The 21,555-nt window shown below is 46.4% G+C and overlaps 1 protein-coding gene across 1 annotated transcript in view; it reads right to left on the bottom strand.

Annotated features, from left to right (window-relative positions):
* GNA12 (G protein subunit alpha 12) overlaps positions 1–17,891 on the bottom strand; it is a 28,919-nt gene extending 11,028 nt beyond the window's left edge. The window contains 3 exon segments of the mRNA XM_026447229.2: positions 16,538–16,546; positions 17,618–17,711; positions 17,713–17,891. Of these exon segments, the coding sequence (XP_026303014.1) occupies positions 16,538–16,546; positions 17,618–17,711; positions 17,713–17,891 (282 nt within the window).
* Between the last annotated feature and the right edge of the window lie 3,664 nt (positions 17,892–21,555).

The raw sequence follows: 21,555 nt of genomic DNA, 5'->3' as shown, positions 1-21,555 counted from the left end.
TGGCAAACAGCCACCCCTCGGTCACAGCAGTGAGACCCCAGGAAGGGCTGCACGGGGTCCTTGGCCCTGGAGCAGCCTCTACAATTGTAAGCTCAAGGCTCTGCGGGGCGTGTCCTTGGTGTGTGCAGGGGTGCTGCTGTGGGGGCGCCACGCCGGGCCCCTAAAGCACCAGCCCCCTTGCCTGGGTTCTTCCGTTATTTTTTCATTAGGTAAGATCTACATAATAGAAAATTCACCACTTTGACATGAACCATTCAATGGCATTTACTACCTTCACCAATTCCGCAGCCTATCAGCTGCCACTTCCACTGCCCCGGCTCAGTCCCTGACAACACGACTCTGCTGTCACCATGGATTTGCCTGTTCTGGAACTCTCACTGGAGTGTGATCACACAGCACGCAGCCCTTTGCGTCTGGTTCTTTTACTTGGTGCGGCATTTCTGAGGCTCGCCCACGCTGTAGCACGGGCCGCTGCAACATTCCATTTTATGGCAAATGTGTGTGTGTGTGTATATATATATATATGCCACTGTATGGGTATGTTTTTTTTTTCCATTTGTCAGTTGATGAACATTTTGCCTGTTTCCAGTTTTTGGCCGTTGTGAACAGTGCTACACACAGCTGTGTGGAAGTTTTTGCTTGAACATGTTTTCATTTCTCGAGTATACACCTAGGAGTGAAATTGTGGCATCCTATGGTAATTCTTTTTTTATTTTAAGATTGAGTCTCGCCCCGATCTGGAGTGCAGTGGCGCAACCTCAGCTCACTGTAACCTCTGCCTCTGGTTCAAGCCATTCTCCTGCCTCAGCCTCCCGAGTAGCTGGGATTAGGGGCGTGCACCACCAAGCCTGGCTGAATTTTGTATTTTTAGTAGAGATGGGGTTTCACCATGCTGGCCAGGCTGGTCTCGAACTCCTGACCTCCAGGGATCCGCCTGCCTTGACCTCCCAAAGTGCTGGAATTACAGGTGTGAGTCACCATGCCCGGCCGTCCTTTGGTAATTCTGTGCTTAACTTTCTGAAGACCACCAAGCTGTTCTCCACGGTGGCTGCACAAGTTTACATGCCCATGGGCCACGTACAAAGTTTCCAATTTATCCACATCCTTGCCAACACCTGCTGTTTTCTGAGTTTTAAAAGCGGTAGCCATCCTACTAGCTGTGAAGCGGCACCCCAGTGTGATCTTTTCTGGCTTTTCTGGCATTTCCTGGTGATCTTTTCGAGGAGTTTCTACTTAGATCATTATCATTATAGACTGCATGTTTGTATGTTCCCAGAATTCCTGTGTGGAAGCCCCACCTGAAGTGATGCTGTTTGGAGATGGGGCCTTTGGGAGGTGACTGAGGATGGGGACCTCATGATATGACACTGTCTTCCTAAGAAGAGACCAGAGAGCTCTCCCTCCCCGTGTGAGGACACAGTGAGAAGCCGGCTGTCTGCAAGCGAGGAAGACTGCCCTCCCTCACAAGAACCTGATGGTGCTGCCACCCGGATCCCCATTTCCAATCTCCAGAGCAGTGAGAAAATTAATTTCTGTTGTTTAAGCCACCCAGAGTATTTGGTTATGGCAGCTTGAGCTGATAAATATGATTATGAACTTGTAGGTTTTCATCTGTCAGAGGCAAAGATGGTGAAACATAAACAACATGTTAATACTGGGCAGTGGCTTTATGAGTGTCTGTTGGGCTCATTCTTCAACAGTTTCATAAGATGTCTAGTAGTTCAAATTACAGATTCAGCCCTTAAAACTACAGATTTAGATTCTTCCTTTGTATCACAGGGATCATCATAGAAAAGTGAGCTAGAAAGAAATCTCACAGCATGTTTTAAGATATTCCCTTGCCTCAGGGATCATCATAGAAAAGTGAGCTAGAAAGAAATCTCACAGCATGTTTTAAGATATTCCCTTGCCTCTAGAAAAAAAGCACCTAGGCTAGGTGTGATGGTGTGCACACCTGTGGTCTCAGCTACTTGGGAAGCTGAGGTGGGAGGATCACTTGAGCCCAGGAGGTTGAGGATGCAGTGAGCCATGACTGCGCTACTGCACTCAGGCCTGGGCAACACAGTGAGACACTGTCTCTAAACAAACCCCAAAACCTAAATAACAGGGCTGGGCGTGGGGGGAGCTCACCAATTTCTAGAGGCTTGCACCAGAGAATCCCTAAAGCCCAGCATGTGAGGCTCCAAGCATGTCACAGTTGGGCTGCCTGTTACCCTTCTACGTTTTGGGGAAATTCACAGCAGAATTCCAGCCTTTTAGTAGCCAGAACCCAAATTCCAAGCCTCTTTGGGGCTAGGATAGAGGTATGTGTGAAAAGTCACAAGAATAGTACAAAGAGCCCATCCAGTCTTTCTCCAGATTCACCTCATCTCCAGATTCACGTCTTCTCTCATTTGCTTTATCCTTCGTTCACTCCCTTTCATTACACAGACTTCTTAAAATCCGTCATCATTTGAGAGCAAGTTGTTTACCCCTAACAACTTCAGAGGGTATGTCCAAAGAATGAGGACACCTGCTTCTACAACCACGGCAATTTCAGGCACTGCTTCAGGAGAACGCCGCGAGGATGAGAGGATTCATCCAGGATGGCTGTCTCATAAGTACCACGTATTAGACAGCGAGGTTTATCTAATATGTACAGATATAGCATTATTAGACCATTTTCCTCCTCCAGCACAGAATTTAGTATATTACTTACATGTACATGCCTCTTTAGCTTCATTTAATCTGAAACACTGAATTTTTTATTTTTTTTATTTTTTTGAGATGGGAGTCTCACCTTGTCGCCCAGGCTAGGGTGCAGTAGCGCAATCTCAGCTCACTGCAACCTCTGCCTCCCGGGTTCAAGACATTCTCCTGCCTCAGCCACCCAAGTAGCTGGGACTACAGAGGTGCACAACCATACCCAACTAAGTTTTGTATTTTTAGTAGAGACAAGGTTTTGCCATTTTGGCCAGACTGGTCTTGAACTTAAGTGATCTGCCCGCCTCAGCCTCCCAAAGTGCTGGGATTACAAGCATGAGCCACTGTGCCCAGCCCACACTGAGATTTTTGAAGAAGAGAGCTGCCTCCCATGGCCCTTGGGGTTTTTGCGCTGTCTCCAGTGTTTAACATGACAGTTTCGAGATGATTTTCCAATCAGCGCCACTCCACGCTTGCCGGTCTGTAGGTGACATTCTGCTGTCAACAAGAGTCCCCCTCCTGTGTATCTCGTCGCTGTCCATGTGGTCTCACAGATGCCATCGTTTTCCAGGGGCTGTGATTCACCTCTGTCCTCCCTCACTTGGTGCTCAAAGTGAAGAAAGCACTGAGTCTTGCTGGCCCTTGGCATTTCCATATTAGTTCTAAAGTCAGTTGTCATTTCCTATCCTCCCTGTCCCCCAAAACACCTGCAGAGTTTTGATTTTGAATGAGGCCTTTAATTCCTCTTGGTAATGCTTATAAATTTTCTGTACACAGGTGCTTCACATCTTTCCTTAGATTTATTCTTAGGTATGCAATCTTTTATGGTGCTTCTTAAATGGTATCTTTAAACATTTTCCATTTTCTAATCTTTTGTTGCTAGTGAATAGAAATACAATTGATTTTTGTACACTGGCTTGTGCCTAGTCACTCTGCTAAGCTCTGTACTCTTTCTAATAATAGACCCGTAGGTTCTTCTGAGTTTTCCAGGTGCACAGTCACATCAGCTGTGAGCCACAGGCATGGTGGTGTGTGGCAACAGTAACATTCAGACGGAAAGCCTACCATCTTTTTGGCTAGAACAAGAGGACAGAGCTGGGGCAACCAGGACTGCCGGGGGTAAGGTGGGAACTCCAGAAAGAAGACAGTCAGTGAGGGAGACCTCAAGTTCTGTGCATAAACTCTGCCCAAGAGCCCGGCTGGCACCTGAACCATACATATGGGGCAAATTGAAAGTGGTCTCTGCTGTGATCTGAGCAACCAGCAGCACAGGCATGACCAAGATGGCAGTCTGGGTCTCAGCAAGTGTCTGATAAAGCAAAAATATCAACATTAGATGGATGAACAGACCATGATTTAGAGTCTTAAAACGACATTCATAATGCCCAGGATATAATGAAATTATTCAACATATGGAAGGTGTTCATCATCAGGGGCAAAAACAATCAGAAGTTATCAACTCAGATAACCCAGATAGTGGGAGGACTCGACACAGACGTGAAAGCAGCTATTATAATTAGGCCCAATTAGGTTAAAAATGCTCATGTTGAATAAAGGTATAGAAAATCTTATCAGATACACAGAAAACATAGTGGGAAAACAAGTGGAAATTTTAGAACTAAAATATACGACATCTGAAATTTAAAAATTTACTGGACGAACTTAATAACAGACTGGGAATGAGAGAGGAAAGCATTAGTGACCAATGAAATTAGGTAAATATAGATGATCCAATGATCCAATCTCAAAAAGAGGAAAAAGATAAAGAATGATACGCAGGCATCTTTGCGACAATATCTAAGGGCCTAATACACAAGTAGTTGGAATCTCACAGGAGAGAAAAAAGAGAGTGGGGCAGAGAATGTTTTTGGAAGCAGAAAGCTTTCCAAATCTGGTGAAAGACATAAATTTACAGATTTCAAGAAGCTCCACCAATTCCAAATATGATAAATATGAACTCATAGCAAGGATACTATACCACACACTTCTGAATAATCCACAGGCCAAAGAAGTCAGACTCTCTGGTCTGACATGTAAAGGGCCTGGAAGTTGTCACTCCCATCCTCACAGCAGCAACACCGGCAAGAAGAATAAACTGAAAATCACAGCTCTGCTTAGACCCATCAGAAAGCTGAGATCACAGGACACACTGCTGCCCCCAAACCGGAGAGGCAGATAGGCAAACGCAGACAATCACAGTTTACCGGGAAGAGAAGGCGATGCCACAGCCTGCAACTGACACATTATGCCTGGCTTTTAAGAAAAAATACTGGAGTCCCCTCCTTATCCTCAGGGGACACATTCTGTGACCTCAGTGGATGCCTGAAGCCTTGAATAATACTCAACCCTATCTGTATTGTTTTTCCCTTTACACATGTACCAATGATGAAGTTTAATTAGTTAGGCAGAGTAAGGTTAATAATAATAAAACAGAACAATTATAACAAGAAACAATACACTGTAATAAAGTTATGTGAATGTGGTCTCTCAAAGTGTCTCACTGTACTGCATTCATCTGCTTCTGGATCACAGTTAACTGCGGGTAACTGAAACCATGGAAACTGAAGCCACGGACAAGGGGGACTATTGGACAGGCATGTTAACAGATACACACACACAACGTGAAGAGCAAGAGGGACTACTGAACGGGCAGGTTAACAGACACACACAGTGTGAGTACAAAGTGAGGCCTCAGAACCAGTTAGGATATGGCGAAGGTTTTAGAGTTACCAGCTTGGGAGCTGAAATAACTGATGAATACGAGGGTGCGAATGGAAAGGTGGACAGATGGGAACAGAAGCAAGAGATACGCACACTCCAGGAGCGGTACCCAGACATGCCAAAATCAAGAAGAATTCACAAAGTAAATCAGAAAGTATTTGAACTTAAAGACAATGTTAAAGTGTCAACACTTTTATCTTGAGATGTGGCTGCTACAGCACTTAGGAGAGAAATCGGTTGCTTTACATGCTTATATTAATTAGGGCTGGGCATGGGGGCACACACTTGTAACCCCAGTACTTTAGGAGGCCGAGGCAGGTGGATTGCTTGAGGTCAGGAGTTCAAGACCTGGGCAACATGGCAAAACCCTGTCTCCTCAAAAAAAAAAAAAAACAAACAAAAATTAGCCGAGTATGTTGGCACACGCCTGTAGTCCCAGCAGGGGGAGCTGAGGTGGGAGGATCACTTGAACCCAGGAGGCCGAGGCTGCAGTGAGCCAAGACCGTACCACTGCAATCCAGTACAGGGAACAGAGCAAAACCCTGTTTCAAAGAAAAAAACAAAAATCTTATAGAAGAGAAAAAATGATCAAAATTCACTGACCAAAAGGTACTACCTCCAAGAGCTTAATGAACAGCTCTTTAAACCCAAGGTAATTAGGAGAAAGAAAGTAACAAAGATGAGATAACGATGAAATGGAAAATGAATTTTGCAACAGATACACAACAAGGCCAAATGTTGGTTCTTTAAAAATGTCAACAGAATTGATAACCTCCTAAGGGAATTAAGAAAAAGAAAAAACAAATCTCCAGTATCAGGAATGAAAAAGTTATACTACAGCTCCTTCAAACATTGACAGGTATTAAGAGAATGTTCCAAACAACTTTATGCTAACAGATCGGACATCTTAGATGAAACGGACAAATTGCTTTAAAAAATTTAATTTCCCAAAACGGATACTGTATGAAATGGAAAATTTGAATAGCCTTTAAAAAACTGAATTTGTTCTAAAACAACAACAACAACAAAACTTCCCCAAAGGAAAACTCCAGGACCAGATGGCTTCACTGGTGAATTCTATCAAACACCTAAAGAAAAAACACTAACTAACGTGAACTTTTTCAGAAAATCAAAGAGGAAGAAGTAATTTCCAACTCCTTTTTGAGGCCAGCATCATCCTGGTACCCACACTGACAAGATTACCAAAAAAGAAAAATTACAGACCAACCCTCCCTTGAAAACAGACACAATATCTTTAACAAAACTTTAGGAATTTAAACCTAACTACGTAAAAAATGTCATTAGAAGATAGACACTATTTTAACAAAATAAGGGAAAAAAATATGAATGTTTCAATAGATGCAGAAAAAAAAAAAAAAAAAAAAACCATGAAAAAATTCAACACATGTTCAGGGCTTTAAAAAAAAGCGTCTCTCACCAGACTACAAACAGAAAGGAACTTCCTCAGTTTGATAAAGGGCGTCTATGAAAACCCTGCAACTGACATCCTAAGCCATGGTGGAATACTGAATACTTTCACCCTAACACTGGGTATAAGGCAAGGATGCCACTTCTGCTTCTGGTCAACGCTAAGTTAGAAAGACTAACAGCAAAAAGCAAGACAGCAAGCAAGCGAACAAATGAAACAAATAAAAGACACAGGGACTGGAAAGCAAGAAATAAAACAATCTGCAGATTGCCTAACTGTTCAAACATAAAATCCGAAGGAAGCTATAAAAAGGGTAGCAACAGAATCAGTGAGTTTAGCACATTCACAAGATACAAGATTAATGTACAAAAATCAAGTATTTTTTTTTTACATACTGCCAATAAACCAATGGAATATAAACATTTTAACAGCAATTCCATTTTTAATAGTACTAAGAAACATGGAATTTTTTTGCCATAACTTTTCATCTTGAAATAATTATAGATACACAGGAAGTTGCAAAGATTGCATAGAGAGGTATCGGTGGACCTGTGATGCACTTTTCCCAGTGGTTACATCTTTTGTACTTCTAATACAATATCAGAACCAGGGAACTGACATTGGTACAATGTGTGCGGCTCCATGCACTTTGTCACCCGTCTAGATTTGTGTAACCACCACTGCAATCAAGAGACAGAGCTGTCCCACCAGAACGGTCTCCCTCGTGTTACCAATTTAGAGTCACGGCCATCCTCCTTCCACCATCCCTAACCCCTTGGCAACCACGAATCTGACTTCCCTCTCTAGAATGTAGAGTCACTGATCTGTTTTCTGTTCCTATAGTTTTGCCTTTTCTAGAGTGTACTTAAAGTGAAACCATACGGCATGTGGCTTTTTTTTTTTTTAAAGACAGAGTCTCACTGTGTTGCCCAGGATGGAATGCAGTGGCATGATCATGGCTCACTGCAAACTCTCCTCCCAGGCTTAAATGATCCTCCTGCCTCAGCCTCCCAAGTAGCTGGGACTACAGGTGCACGCCACCACGCGTGGCTAATTTTATTTGTAGAGATGGGATCTTGCTATGTTGCCCAGGCTGGTCTTAAACTCCTGGGCTCAAGTCATCCTCCTGCTTTGGCCTCCCAAAGTGCTGGGATTACAGGTGTGAGCCCTTGCGCCTGGCAGCATGTGGGCTTTGGAAGCTGGCTTTTCTTCACTCAACATAATGCCCTTGGGATCTGCTCACACTGTTGCATGTGTCGGTAGCTTGCTCCTTTTTACTGCTGGTAGAATTCCATGGTCTGAACGTGCCGCAGTTTATTTAACCATTTATCAATCTAGCGACATTTTGGCTGTTTCTGTATTTTAGCCATTACACATACAGCTCTGTGAACACTCACGTACAGGTGTGGTGTGGATGTGAGTTTCATTTCTCTACGGCAAATGCCCAGGAGTGTGACTGCTGGGTTGTATAAGCGTATGTTTAAGTTTTTTTTTTAAAGAAACTGCCAAACTCTCTTCCAGAATGGTTGTACCCTTTTACCTCCCCACCAGTGATGAATGAGACCCAGTTTCTCAGTATCCTCACCCGTGTTTGTTATTTTCACTATTTTCTATTGTATCTGTTCTAATAGGTATGTAGTGTTATCTCCCGGCAGTCTGAGTCTGCGCCTCCCTTGATCGGCAGTGACTCAATGGCTGGAGAGGCTGGATGTCTTCTCGTGCTTATGTGCCATCAGCATGTCCTCTTTGGTGAAATCACTTCATATCTTTTGCTTATTTTCTGCTTGTTTTCAGACTGTTGAGTATTGTTTTGAGAGTTCTATTTTCTAGATAATGAGTCCTGTGTCAGATAAGCAGTTGGCAAATACTTTTCTCCCAGGCTGTAGCTTGTCTTTTTATCCTCTTATTAAGAGGATCTGGGCAGGGCGCGGTGGCTCACCCCTGTAATCCCAGCACTTTGGGAGGCCAGGGCAGGAAGATCCCTTGAGGTTAGGTTCAAAACCAATCTGGGCAACACAGTGAGACTTCTTTCCTACTTAAAAAAAGAAAGAAAATTAGCCGGGTATGGTGCTGCGTTCCTGTAGTCCCAGCTATTAGGGGAGGCTGGGGCAAGAAGACTGCTTGAGCCCAGGAGACTGAGGCTGCAGTGAGCTATGATCACACCACTACACTCCAGTCTGAGCAACAGAGTGAGACCCTGTCTCAAAAGGAGAACTTTTGCAGAGCAAACATTTCAAATTTTGATGAAACAAAAATGACCTTTTCTCAAAACTGGATTTCTTTTAACAGATTAGGCTGGGCGCAGTGGCTCAAGCCTGTAATCCCAGCACTTTGGGAGGCCGAGATGGGTGGATCACAAGGTCGGGACATCAAGACCATCCTGGCTAACACGGTGAAACCCTGTCTCTACTAAAAAATACAAAAAACTAGCCGGGCAAGGTGGCTGGCGCCTGTAGTCCCAGCTATTCAGGAGGCTGAGGCAGGAGAATGGCGTAAACCTGGGAGGCGGAGCTTGCAGTGAGCTGACGTCCGGCCATTGCACTCCAGCCTGGGCGACAGAGCAAGACTCCATCTCAAAAAAAACAAAACAAAAAAAAACAAAACACAACAACAGATCACTAGGGTGTCATGTCTAAGAATTCTTCACCAAGTTCTAGGCCCCAAGGAGTTTCTGCTGTGATCTTCTCTCAAGTTTTAGAGTTCTGTGCTTTACACTGAAATCTGTAACGCAGTTTAAATTAATTTTGTGTAAGAGATATAGGTCAAGGTTCACCTTTTCTTCCCTATAGAGACAGTTACTCCAGCGCCCTTTGTTGAAAGGGTGACCTCCTTCACTGAGCTGCTTCTGTCCTTGGTTGCAATCAGTCGGGCATGCTGGTGGGGAGCGACCCACGGGTCTGTCCAGTGACCTCATGTCTCTCCCTGCGCCAGCACCACCCAGGCCTGAGCACTGCAGGCAGACAACAGGCCTTGGCATCAGGGAGAGTGGCCACTCCCACTTTATTCTTTTTCAAACATTTTTGGCCATTCCAGTGCCCTTCCAGATACATTTTAGAATAATCACATCTATGTCTACAAAAGATCTTGCTGAGATTTTCACAGGAATTGTGGCAAATGTGTGTATCAATCAGGGGAGAACAGACATCTTGACAGCGTTGAGTTTTCCATGAACACAGCACGTCCCTCCATTTGTTTAGATCTCATTTCTTGAGTGTTTTGTGCTTCTTATCAAACAAGTCCTCTAGATGCTGTGTTAAATTTACACCACAGTATTTCACTTTTAAAATGACTGTTAATGGTATTGCATCTTAAATTTCTGTTTCCATGTGTCCATTGGTCATTGTTAGTCTATAGAAGTAAAATTTATATTTTGTATATGGATCTTGTATCCTGTGGCCTTGCTAAACTGACTCATTAGTCTATGACTTTTGATTCCTTGGGATTTTCTATGCCATCTGCCAGCAGGAACAGTCACATTTCTTTTTCTCCGATATGTCTACCTTGTCTTTCCTTTTCTTGCCTTACTGCATTCGCTAAAACAGGAATTTTTTTTTTAATGTGAAAAATTACTGAAAACTGCAGAACACTTGGGCAAAAAATTTGAAACTTAAATAATTGGAGGGTTATGTCCTATTCATGAACTGGAAGATTCCACATTGTTGTTTATGCTCCCCGAATCGATCGAGATTCAATCCCAATCCCAATACAAATCCCAGCAGGCATTTTGTTTTGCTAGAAATCAACAAGCTCATTTTAAAGTTTATCTCTTCACAACACCACAGAACAAACCATTTTATGAAAGAAGAACAAAGTTTTTATAATACCCAATTTCAACTTTCTGGAAAGTGATAGGATTTAGCATCGGCAAAAGAAAAGACATATGGATCAACTGAATAGAAATGAGAGTCCAGAAACAGGCCCACACATATATGGCCAATTGATTTTTTAAAAAATTGACAAGGTAACTCAAATGAGGAAAGGAAAGGTTTTCACCAAATGGTGCTGGAAAAACTGGTGATATGCACAGAACTTAAAAAAAAAAAATCTCTCATTTGGAGGATCAAAAAGTAAAAAAAAGGACATTGACTCTAACCATCTCCTATATAAATCTAATTCAAACCGGATCACTAAAACTAGACTTTAAAAAACATAGGATGTCAGGTATGGTGGCTCACATTTATAATCCTACAAGTTCGAGACCAGCCTGGGCAACATAGTGAGACCTCATCTCTACAAAACATTTTTAAAGATTAGCCACGTGTGGTGGCACATGCCTATAGTCCCAACTACTCAGGAGGCTAAGGCAGGAAGATCTCTTGAGCCCAGGAGGTTGAGGCTGCAGTGAGCCATGATCGTGCCACTGCACTACAGCCTGAGTGAGACCCTGTCTCAAACAAACAAAAAAAACTATAGGAGAGGATCTTTGTGATCTTGGGTTAGGAAAAGATTTCTGTGCTGTCAGAATTCTAAGATGAGCTTCAATGACACACGCCCCGTCTTTCCCTGGAGTGTGGAAGGGACCTGGGAATATGACGGCACATCACTTTTGGGATTGGGTGCTTTCAGTCAAAGAGGAGGTGCTCTTGGGCCAGATGTGGTGGTTCATGTCAAGGTGGGAGGAACCCTTGAGCCCAGGAATTTGAGGTCAGTCTGTGTAACACAGTAAGACCTCATCTCTATTAAAAATTTTAAAAGTAGCTGGGTGTGGCGGCACATGCCTGTAGTCCCGGCTACTCAGGAGGCTGAAGTGGAAGGTTCTCTTGAGCTGGGGAGTTTGAGGCTGCAGTGAACTGTGACTCTGCCAGTGGCACTCCAGTCTGGGCAACAGAGTGATACTCTGTCCCAAAGTGGGGAAAAAGGAGGTGATCTTGGCAGACCCGATCTAATCAGGTGGGCCTTTAAAAAGAGGTGCTCTCCTGCTGACCTGGAAGCACACAGCCATGCTGTGAAGAGGGGCCATGTGGCAAGGAAGTGAGGGCACCCCTAGGAGCTGCCAGTGGCCCTGGCTGGCAGCTAGCAAGAAAATGGGACATCAGTCAGATGACTGCAAGGAAATGAACTCTGCCAGTACCAGTGAGCTTGAAAAAGGATGACAAGCCTTAGATGAGAACATGGCCAGGTGCACGAGCCTCCAGCGGCGAGGTCCCAAGCAGAGCACGTGGGGAACTATGGATGCCCAGGCTCCTGACCCATGCACGCTGGGAGATCATTACATCTGTGCCGTTTTAAGTTGCTAATTGGTGGCAATCTTTTCATCCAGCAACAGAAAACCTTTAGTATTTCTTAGGGCAAAATAACCATGAAGCATAAAGGAAAATGTCATCTTCCCTGCACATCCTCAGCCCCAGGGACCTCTTGCACTTAGTACGTACTGAACGTTTGCTGAGTCAATGAAGACGTGTGTTTTTTCAAACCTGACTTTTTAAATGGCAGCTGAAATATTTTTTCCTTTAATAGCTTCGTGGTTCTCTGATTCCTGTTCACTGTCCCCACATCAGAATAGCAATAATAAGGAATGATTCTTCCCTCTCCCTACAAATGGAGCTCCCTGGTTAACACAGAACACAAGCTCTACAGACCTAATAAATGTCTGGAAAACCTCTTGGTTGGGGATGAGTCACTCCCTAACTCAAAACCAACGGGATGAGTCAGCAGCTGTTGCTTCAGACTCTTTACGGAAAGCCCCTCTATTTTTACTACCCTTTCTTAAACAAAGACAAAAACCCCAAAACTCAGCATCTCCCAAACTATCGATGCTTACAGCATGAGAAATGAAAACACGGAGCACTTAAGAAAACAAGGCTTTAGGGCCGGGCACAGTGGCTCACACTGTAATCCTAGCCCTTTAAGAAAACAAGGCTCTGCAAACCCTTATCTTGTTCGCCATCTGAGTGATGACATCCTCATACGTCGTGTGGCCTCTGAAAAGCTCCACTGCAGGCTTGCACGTGAAAGAGGGTGTGAAGGGCAGATACTGTCTCAGCAGTTCATGTGTTCTGTGAGGTCAGGATTCTAAGATGAGCCTCAATGACACACACCCTGTGCAATTTCTTCCCCTGTAGCATGGGAGGAAGCTGGAGTGTGATGGAAAGTCTCTGCTGTGCTTGGGCGACTTTCAGCTAAGCCAAAGGGAGGTGATCTTGGTGGGCCTGATCTAATCAGGGGAGCCTTTCTTTTCTTTTTTCTCTTTTTTTTTTTTTGAGAGGGAGTCTTGCTCTGTCGCCCAGGCCGGAGTGCAGTGGCACGATCTCGGCTCACTGCAACCTCTGCCTCCCGGGTTTACACCATTCTCTTGCCTCAGCCTCCCGAGTAGCTGGAACTACAGGCGCCTGCCACGATGCCCGGCTAATTTTTTGTATTTTTAGCAGAGCTGGGGTTTCACTGTGTTAGTCAGGATGGTCTCGATCTCCTGACCTTGTGATCTGCCCGCCTCGGCCTCCCAAAGTGCTGGGATTACAGGCGTGAGCCACCGCGCCCGGCCATCAGGGGAGCCTTTCAAGGAAAGTGGCGGAACCCTTGAAAGAGTCTCAGGGGCCCCCACAGCATACCTGGAAGAACCCCTGTGCTAGAGAGGTTGGTGCCTGTGTAGCAGTGTGCCCCTCACGGCAGGGTCACAGCCCTAGGCTGGAAGCGACCAGTGCCCACCTCTCCTTCAGTGGATAATCAAGTGTACTTTACTCATCTAGTAGAACACCACAGAAGAATGGATATGAGGGGGTTATCACTGCAGGTACCAACACGATGGGTCTCGGCCGGGTGTGGTGGCTCATGCCTGTAATCCCAGTACTTTGGGAGGTCAAGGTGGATCACCTGAGGTCAGGAGTTTGAGACCAGCCTGGCTAATATGATGAAACCCCGTCTCTACGAAAAATACAAAAATTAGCTGGGTGTGGTGGCGAGCGCCTGTAATCCCAGCTACTTGGGAGGCTGAGGCAGGAGAATCACTTGAACCCAGGAGGCAGAGGTTGCAGTGAGCTGAGATCGCGCCATTGCACTTGACCCTGGGCCACGGAGTAAGACTCTGTCTCAAAAAACAAACAAACAAACAAAAACACAAATTAAAAAACCCATGATGGATCTCAAAATATAACGCTGAAGAAATAAGTCATAAAATGGTTATACTGTCCTTATTTACATGAAGTTAAAACACAGGCAAAAGGAAACACAGTGTTAGCTGTAAGAACTCACACCTACCTTGTGCTTCCTATGTGTCTGCACTGTTCTAAGGGCCTCCCCCATATCACCTTCACTCTCACAACACTTGCGGTGTGTTATTACTGTTCTGTCCACGTGACAGATGGTAAGAGTGAGACAAAGTGGTTAAATAACATGCCCAAGTGGTAAGTTACTACTGTTTAGGAATAGGTGGTAAAAAGACAAGTAAAAGGAAAGGAATAATTAGCCAAATATCAGAACAGTGGTGACGCTGGGGTGGCGTCACACGGGGTTTATGAATTACCGTTGATGTTTTTCATCTGAGTGGCAGGTTCAGAGGTGTTTGTTCATGCTGTTTCATGCTGTGCCTATTTTTTCAGACCCTCTTCTGTAGTCATACGGGATAGGAGAGAGACGTATATACTTCAGAATTTTAAAAAGAGCAAAAGAGGCCGGGTGCAGTGACCCACACCTGTAATCCCAGCACTTTGGGAGGCCAAGGCAGGTGGATCATGAGGTCAGGAGATCGAGACCATCCTGGCTAACATGGTGAAACCCTGTCTCTACTAAAAATACAAAGCTTAGCCGGACGTGGTAGTAGTTACTGTAGTCCCAGTTACTCGGGAGGCTGAGGCAGGAGAATGGTGTGAACCCGGGCGGCGGAGCTTGCAGTGAGCCAAGTTCTTGCCACTGCACTCCAGTCTGGGCGACAGAGCTAGATGGCGTTTCAAACAAAACAAAACAAAACAAAACAAAAAAAGAGCAAGAGAGAAAAAACACGGAGTGAAGGGCACGAAAAAAACAGTCCTTAGGGCTGGGCCACTCCCTCCAGACAGTTCCTGCAGTGGGCACAGATGCCGTCCAATGAGATTGTCTGCCCCTCTCTCAGAGCCCCACGGCCAGTTGAGGTCCTTTGAAAAGGGCTCTGCTCCCTGCTTTCTGCCACCCGCTCCTGCCAAGCAGGCTGTGTGGGCTGGAAGCCACCAGTGGCTTTGCCACATGACCACAAACGCATGCATAAAAATGACAGGAACACTCAGTTTTAAAAGTATTTTTTTAAAATATAAAAACACTAGGATGCCAAGGTTGAGGAACTAAAGGTCAAGAGCTCAAAGGCCTCTGTTGGCAATGTACAGGTTGGGTGTGTGGACAAAGATAGCCCCCTGTGATGGACGTGCTTTCTTCCCATCGCCCGCCTCTGCCTGGGGAAGGAGTGGAGAGTGAGACATACCCAACGCATGCAGTGTCCAGGCAGGAGGACACACACCAGCAGGGGCTGCTCAGCCTCACCTCCCAGCAGTGCTGCCTCCCGAGGTTCACAACCTGCTGTGTTCTGCACAGGCTCGACTCAATAGAATGCCTTACCAGTACCCCAGGGGGACACCAAGTCAGAGGATCTGAGCTGGCTCATTGCCAATCACCCAGGAGATCAAAGCAATCAATGTCAGCAGTCTTTCCTGGACGCAATGGGAAGCACCTGAGAACCACACAGGCCCTTCCTCCCGTCAAATCAACACCGTGGTTTCACTTCCTTCTGGGCACAGTCAAAGACCTTGTCTTCCAAAGACCTAAGACAGCTATGGCACCATGTCACATCAGGGCGTCCCTGACGAGCACTGCACAAGAGCCTGTGAAGACTTTCCACACATATCCCTAAAGCAGGACTGACCTGTCACTGTCCCTTTAAGCCTTCCCAACCTCCACTCTCCAAATTCTTCTCCATTTCCTTCTACAGGCAGCTTATCCAGAGCTAAGTTTAGCTATGACCATTTCTAATCTTTCCTCTAGGGACAGCGTCGAGCTCCCTACTGGTGGGACCATCCCAGCTGCATGGCTTTACCAAGTCACCAGAGGTTTGCTTGTCTGCAAGAGGATGGCGACACGAGGACCAGAAGTTGTCACATCCTCACAGCAATGTGGCTTCTTTGGTGGGGAGTGGCGGGGGGGGGGGTTTGCCTGGTATCTTCCCCACTCCAGCTCCTCCTGTCCTTCCCACAGTCTTGACATGCCCAAGCTGCTTGCTCTCAGTCCTCACAGTCCATGGCTTGTTTTGGGACAGCGTGTTGTTTTAGACCCAAAACGACATGTAAACGGAATCACAAACGTAGCCAGTATCTCATAGAAAGCATTTCCCACACACCTGGCTCTTGGCTGTGGGGCTCCTCTTAGAGTTATGCTGATGGCAGACAGCGGCCGCCTCACCAAGCCACCAGGCACAACAGTGCGCAAACAAGCTCCCAGCACAGCAGCCCCAGCTCTGCCGCTTCCCGGCAATGGATGGCACAGCCCCTCTCTGGGCCTCAGTTTCCTCTTCTATGAGGTCAGAGCCACTACCCCATGCTCACAGAGCCGTCTGCTGGCTGTACATGGATGGCAAGGGGTGGGCACGCAGATGGCAGCTGTGATTTCCCCGAAACCAGACACCTGTGCCACACAGACTCCCAAGGACGGCTGACTTCATGGCAGAATTTCAGGTATTTCAGAAGCCTAGTACAAATAAAGAAGAAAACCGGAAACTGTTTTCTAAAACCTGATGCAATTCAGGCAGACTAAAAAGAGCTGGAATGGACAGCATCGCCCTCCAGAATCATCACTACCTCATCTTAGACACAGTCCCCACTTTACACAGGGCACGTTCCTGAACCGGCCTCTCAGGCCCGAACCCAAAGACAATTTCACAGGATTTACAATTTGCAGCTATTGGTTCTTCTTTGACCGAATCCTTGAATTTGCTTAAAAAACAACGAAGAGTTGACAAGACGGGCCACTGGAAAATGCAAAGAGCATTGGCACTGCTGTAACTAAAACGTGAAGAGACAACCTACTAATGCTGCTTTCACACTCTGGATAGTGCTGAGTACCAAACAGCTCTTCAGATCAAAATGTAAAATTCAGCTTCCGGCTAGTCCAGTTTTCCCATCTGTTGTAGCCACAGAATGCCCAGATGTAAGGGAAAAATGTGGAGTGTCTAGCCGCCCATCAGGCCAACCAGCACCGCAACCTAACTTCACTGAGGCCTCCCAGCACTCGCACAGAACACTGGCAGGGAACTGCGGCTCCATCCGCATTCCTTACCTTCATTACTGTGTCTACCTCCAGGCCCTCAAGAAAAAAACTAAAGCAGCAGAGAAACCTGTGAAAACAAGACATGCCAAAAATACTGACTCAAAACACCAAAAGCTCTGACCCTGAGGTGGAGGGGTTACCACAGGCTTCGTTTCTAGGAGAAGTTATGAGGGCTGCACGTTCTGCACTGCTAATAAACACCCAACAGACCCTGACTTATGGTCGTCACAGAAGGTGCACACGGCGGGGCCGGCGTGCACCCACCACTCACGCCAGGCACTGCACAACCGCTGCTGGACACACACGATCCCGCTGAACCCAGACACGGTGTGGCGGTTCCCACTTTCCTCACTGAGGAAACCAAAGATCAGACGTTAACTTGGCCAAGGGCAAAAACGCTACTTAACTCCAAAGTGCGGGCTCTGAACCCACCTGTGTGCAGAGTGTGAGGTGTGAGTAGCCTAACTGTCGACTACAAAAGCAGTTCCACCAAGGCTAGTTCTATTCTGGAGTTAAATCCAATGTCATTTCCTGAAAATTACATTTAAAAATCCAAAAATGGACAATAATCCCCTTCCTGATGAGATCCCAATGCCATGGAGCACAGAACGGCAGGATGATGAGAGGATAAATCATTTGGAAACCACACTGCCCAGGCCAGAGCGAAGAGGGCCCCATGTCCTCCCTCCCACAGGAAGTGCACCAGGCCCGTCCTTTCCACCCAGGCTGTACAAAAGGGAGGAGGAACACTCAGGGCGGTCTCCGATCCACCACACACCCAGTCAGCGCAGCTCCAAAGCAGGAGAGGGCCAGCTCTGAGCCGTGCTCATGGAGTCATTGGTGCTGTGGCTGGGAGAAGAGGCCACAGGCAGGACGGCCCAGACACTCCCGTGGGGCCCGTGCCAGGATCTCCTGCTCCTCAGAAAGAGCCCTTGTGCTGCCTCTCAGCTACTGTGGTTGCCGACAGCCCTGCCAGCCACAGGCCCAGGACTCAGCGTGCCATCCCTCCAGGACGCGGACCGGGGCTCCCTACCAGCCTTGAGTGAGAGACCACGAGCAGCCTCCAAAGTCATCTTCCTTTCTTCTCAGAAGCATTTCTCGAATATTCTGCTGACAAGAGGTTAGCAGGACTTCATGAGACACCCCCCCCCCTCCACACGCACACACACAGTCTCAATACAGTTCAGAGGACACATCTGCCTTCCCATGGCTGTGGGAGGAGTGCTGTGAGGCTGAGACACAGCCCAGTTTGCTGACGGCACGAATGCCGGTGTGCCCTCGCCACAGTTTGTTTGCTTCATCTGGTGGAGGAGGCTGAGTTCCAGCTCAGGGAGCCCACAAAGGAGCTCTTCCTTCGGCCCTGCCAACTGTCTGAGTAAAGGTCTTGTCTGAAAAAGCTCCCTGAGCTCCCTCATCCCCAGCAACAGTGCTGCTCTGTGGCTGAGGATGAAGCTCTGGTCCACGTCCCAAGCAGTGTCTCAATTCTCAATGGTCCTATAATCTAAGGCTAGCTCGAAACAAAAAACAATTATTTTCAAGTCTAAAATATGCAGAAAGAGCTGCAGTGAACACATTTACACTTCCCAAGGACAGGCATCTAAGGAAGATCCCTGAGGCCGGTGTCCCTGTGCCTGCGTGCCGTTCAGTATTTATTATCACTGACTGTGCCATCATACTTCCAAATTTGGCATTTTCACTGACTACTCAGAATCAGCCTAAAAAAAAAAAAAAAAAATCACATGAGTTACCTTCAGCTGTAAAAACTAAATTACCTTACCAAACAAATCAGGCTAAACAAAATGGTCCCGGCCTGTCACCAAAGGAGACAACTTCACTACAAGATGAGCCCGGCAAAATCACGGCTCAAAGCAGAAAGTGAAGATTTCAATGAAATGACCTCTGTGAAACTGATTGGCCAAGAAATTAGATATCAAACCTCAACCGCTAAGCAAACTTCTTGATCAATTTCCCAGTCTTTTTTCTCTGCATTAGAAAATGAGATGTGAAATAAATATCCAGTCAGCTTTCTTCCTTCAAGAACTGGTGCCTGCCGTAAAGAACCTGGAACCGGGACCTCTGTGTGCAGAATGCCCCCTGCAGGAGTTGTCCCTCCTGGAACAGCCTGTGAGTGCAGGGACACACTTTTGGGGAACCTCCTTGGATCAATGCTTGGGACTTGTTCAGGAACAGGCAAGTCACAAGTGAGCCACCGCACGCGAGCAGCAGGGGTCTCTCAGGCAAAGGGGACACTTGGAAGATGCCAATTAATTGCTCCAAGCAGCAGGTTTGCCACCTTCTGGGAGGATTCTGCTTGGTGTTTCTGAAAATTTGTAAAGCTCAGTAATAAAGTGAATTTTGCTTCATGAAGCTCAGTTATTAGCGTGTCGGGGAAGATACAGTATTTTATGCATCTTATATTAAAATCAGATGAAGTTCTTTTTAAAAAGAGAACAGCCACTGAGAAGCCAAAATTATAGATTTTTAAAAACACATACCAGAAAGCAGCTCCTGGTGAGCAGCCTCAGCGGAGTCTGAAATAACGGGAAAAGGAGGGAGATCTCGGTGCGGTGGAGGAAAGTTCACTCTGTGCTCCACTGCCACTGCCTTCGCAATTCTATACCAAGTTCACCGAGAAAGACGGGTCACTCCTCTCCAAAAATGGACCTTTACTAAAATCATCATCAAGCTCACCATCATTAAAGCATCTGGATTCTTATATAATGTTGGATACAAAGGAAAAGGAAAAAATATTATTGTAGCAAAAATCACCAATAGAGCAAAATTCCAGCTCCTGTCAGCACCATTCACGCATTTATCTTTCAAACGCTGCATCCGAATGCTCACAGCAGCACTGTTTCTAATAATCAAAAAGTGGGAACAAACTGGGCGCGGTGGCTCCCGCCTGCAATCCCAGCACTTTGGGAGGCCAAGGAGGACGGATCACTTGAGGTCAGGAGTTCGAGACCAGCCTGGCCAATATGGTGAAATCCTGTCTCTACTAAAAATACCAAAATTAGCTGGGTGTGGTGGCACGAGCCTGTAGCCCCAGCAACTCAGGAGGCTGAGGCACGAGAATTACTTGAACCCAGGAGGCAGCGGTTGCAGTGAGCTGAGATTATGCCACTGCACTCCAGCCTGGGCGACAGAGCGAGACTCTTGTCTCAAAAAAAAAAAAAAAAAAAACAACCCAAACGTCCATCACACAACTAGTGAAGAGGTAGCACAAAATGTGGTTTATCCATACAACAGAACTCTATTCAGCTACAAAAAGAAAGAATCCTGACACAGGATGAATGCTACCATGAGTGAACCTCACATCCATTCCGCTAAGTGAAAGGTGCCAGGCACAGAAGGCCACATATTGCACAGTTCCATGTATAGAAAACATCCAGAAAATCTAGACACACACAGAGGATGAGGGCTGCCGGGGCTGGGCACTGGGGTAAGTGCAAAGGGCAGGAGGGGCCTTACTGGAGGATGGAGATGTTTTAAACCGGTTTATGGTGATGGCTTTACAACTTGGTAAATTTACTAAAAGTCACTGAATATTCACTTTAAAAAACCCAAGTAATTTACTTAAGAATGCCCTTCTTTTGCTCACACTGAGAATTAATCATCTCCCATTTAGTAACTCCTAGGTAGCTCAACACCGGCTCAGGTCTAAGAGTTATTTCAGAGGCTCAAACTTCAGACCAGGTAAAGCTCCCATTATAAAGCCTGTTCCAGGGCTGTTTTCATCTTTACCAGTCCTCGGTTATTTAACACAATCGCGGCAGGAAGTTCGGCGGATGGTGAACGGCAACGGAAAAGAAACCCGGAGAAGAGCATCCGTCATGGAGCTGGGGCTTCAGGGGCCACCTCCCAGCCCATGCCTCTGGGCCCACGGTAAATGGAAAGCAAGGGCGGACCAGCTCATCCTAGGCCGCGGAGGACCAAGCGGACCCTCCTTCTGGGGCTCACAGGAGTCAGGCCTCTCAGAATCCCCAGGAAGGCAGGCGGAGCGCTGGGTTCTGGCCTCGGAGAGCCCCCAGGAAGGACGGCGGAAGCGGGGATCCTGGCCTGGTGTTGCAGCTGGCCTGGGGCTTCCCAAACGGCACCCAGGCACTTCCTTGCTGAGAGGTCAGGGAGCAAGCAAATCCCCTCTCCCCGGAGGCCGACTCCGCAGCAGGCCCTGTGCCGCTGCCCACACGCCTGTGTAGCTCAGTTTAACTCATTTTCTGAAATTTATTTATTGTCAAAATCCTTTTTCAGGTAAGACCAAAACTTCTTTACTCCCTCTTAAGTGTTAGAAAAAAGCCCTCTTTACAATGAGCCTTTCTGAAGAAAAAGAGGAAAATCATGATCTTTATAATTATCAGAACATTCTGGCGTCTGACTGCAAGTATAACAAGATATCCTAAAGCTCTGAGGCAGAGAGATGTTAAGGATTAGGAGACATCATCAGAAAAACAATATACAAGAGAGAGAAGGAGGGGAGGGGGAGGGGGAGGGGGAGGGGGAGG

The sequence above is a fragment of the Piliocolobus tephrosceles genome, chromosome 8 (assembly GCF_002776525.5).
Source record: "Piliocolobus tephrosceles isolate RC106 chromosome 8, ASM277652v3, whole genome shotgun sequence".
NCBI classification, from domain to species: domain Eukaryota; kingdom Metazoa; phylum Chordata; class Mammalia; order Primates; family Cercopithecidae; genus Piliocolobus; species Piliocolobus tephrosceles.
The sequence above is the reverse complement of the archived record's forward strand: the minus strand, read 5'-3'. Positions and strand labels throughout refer to the sequence as shown.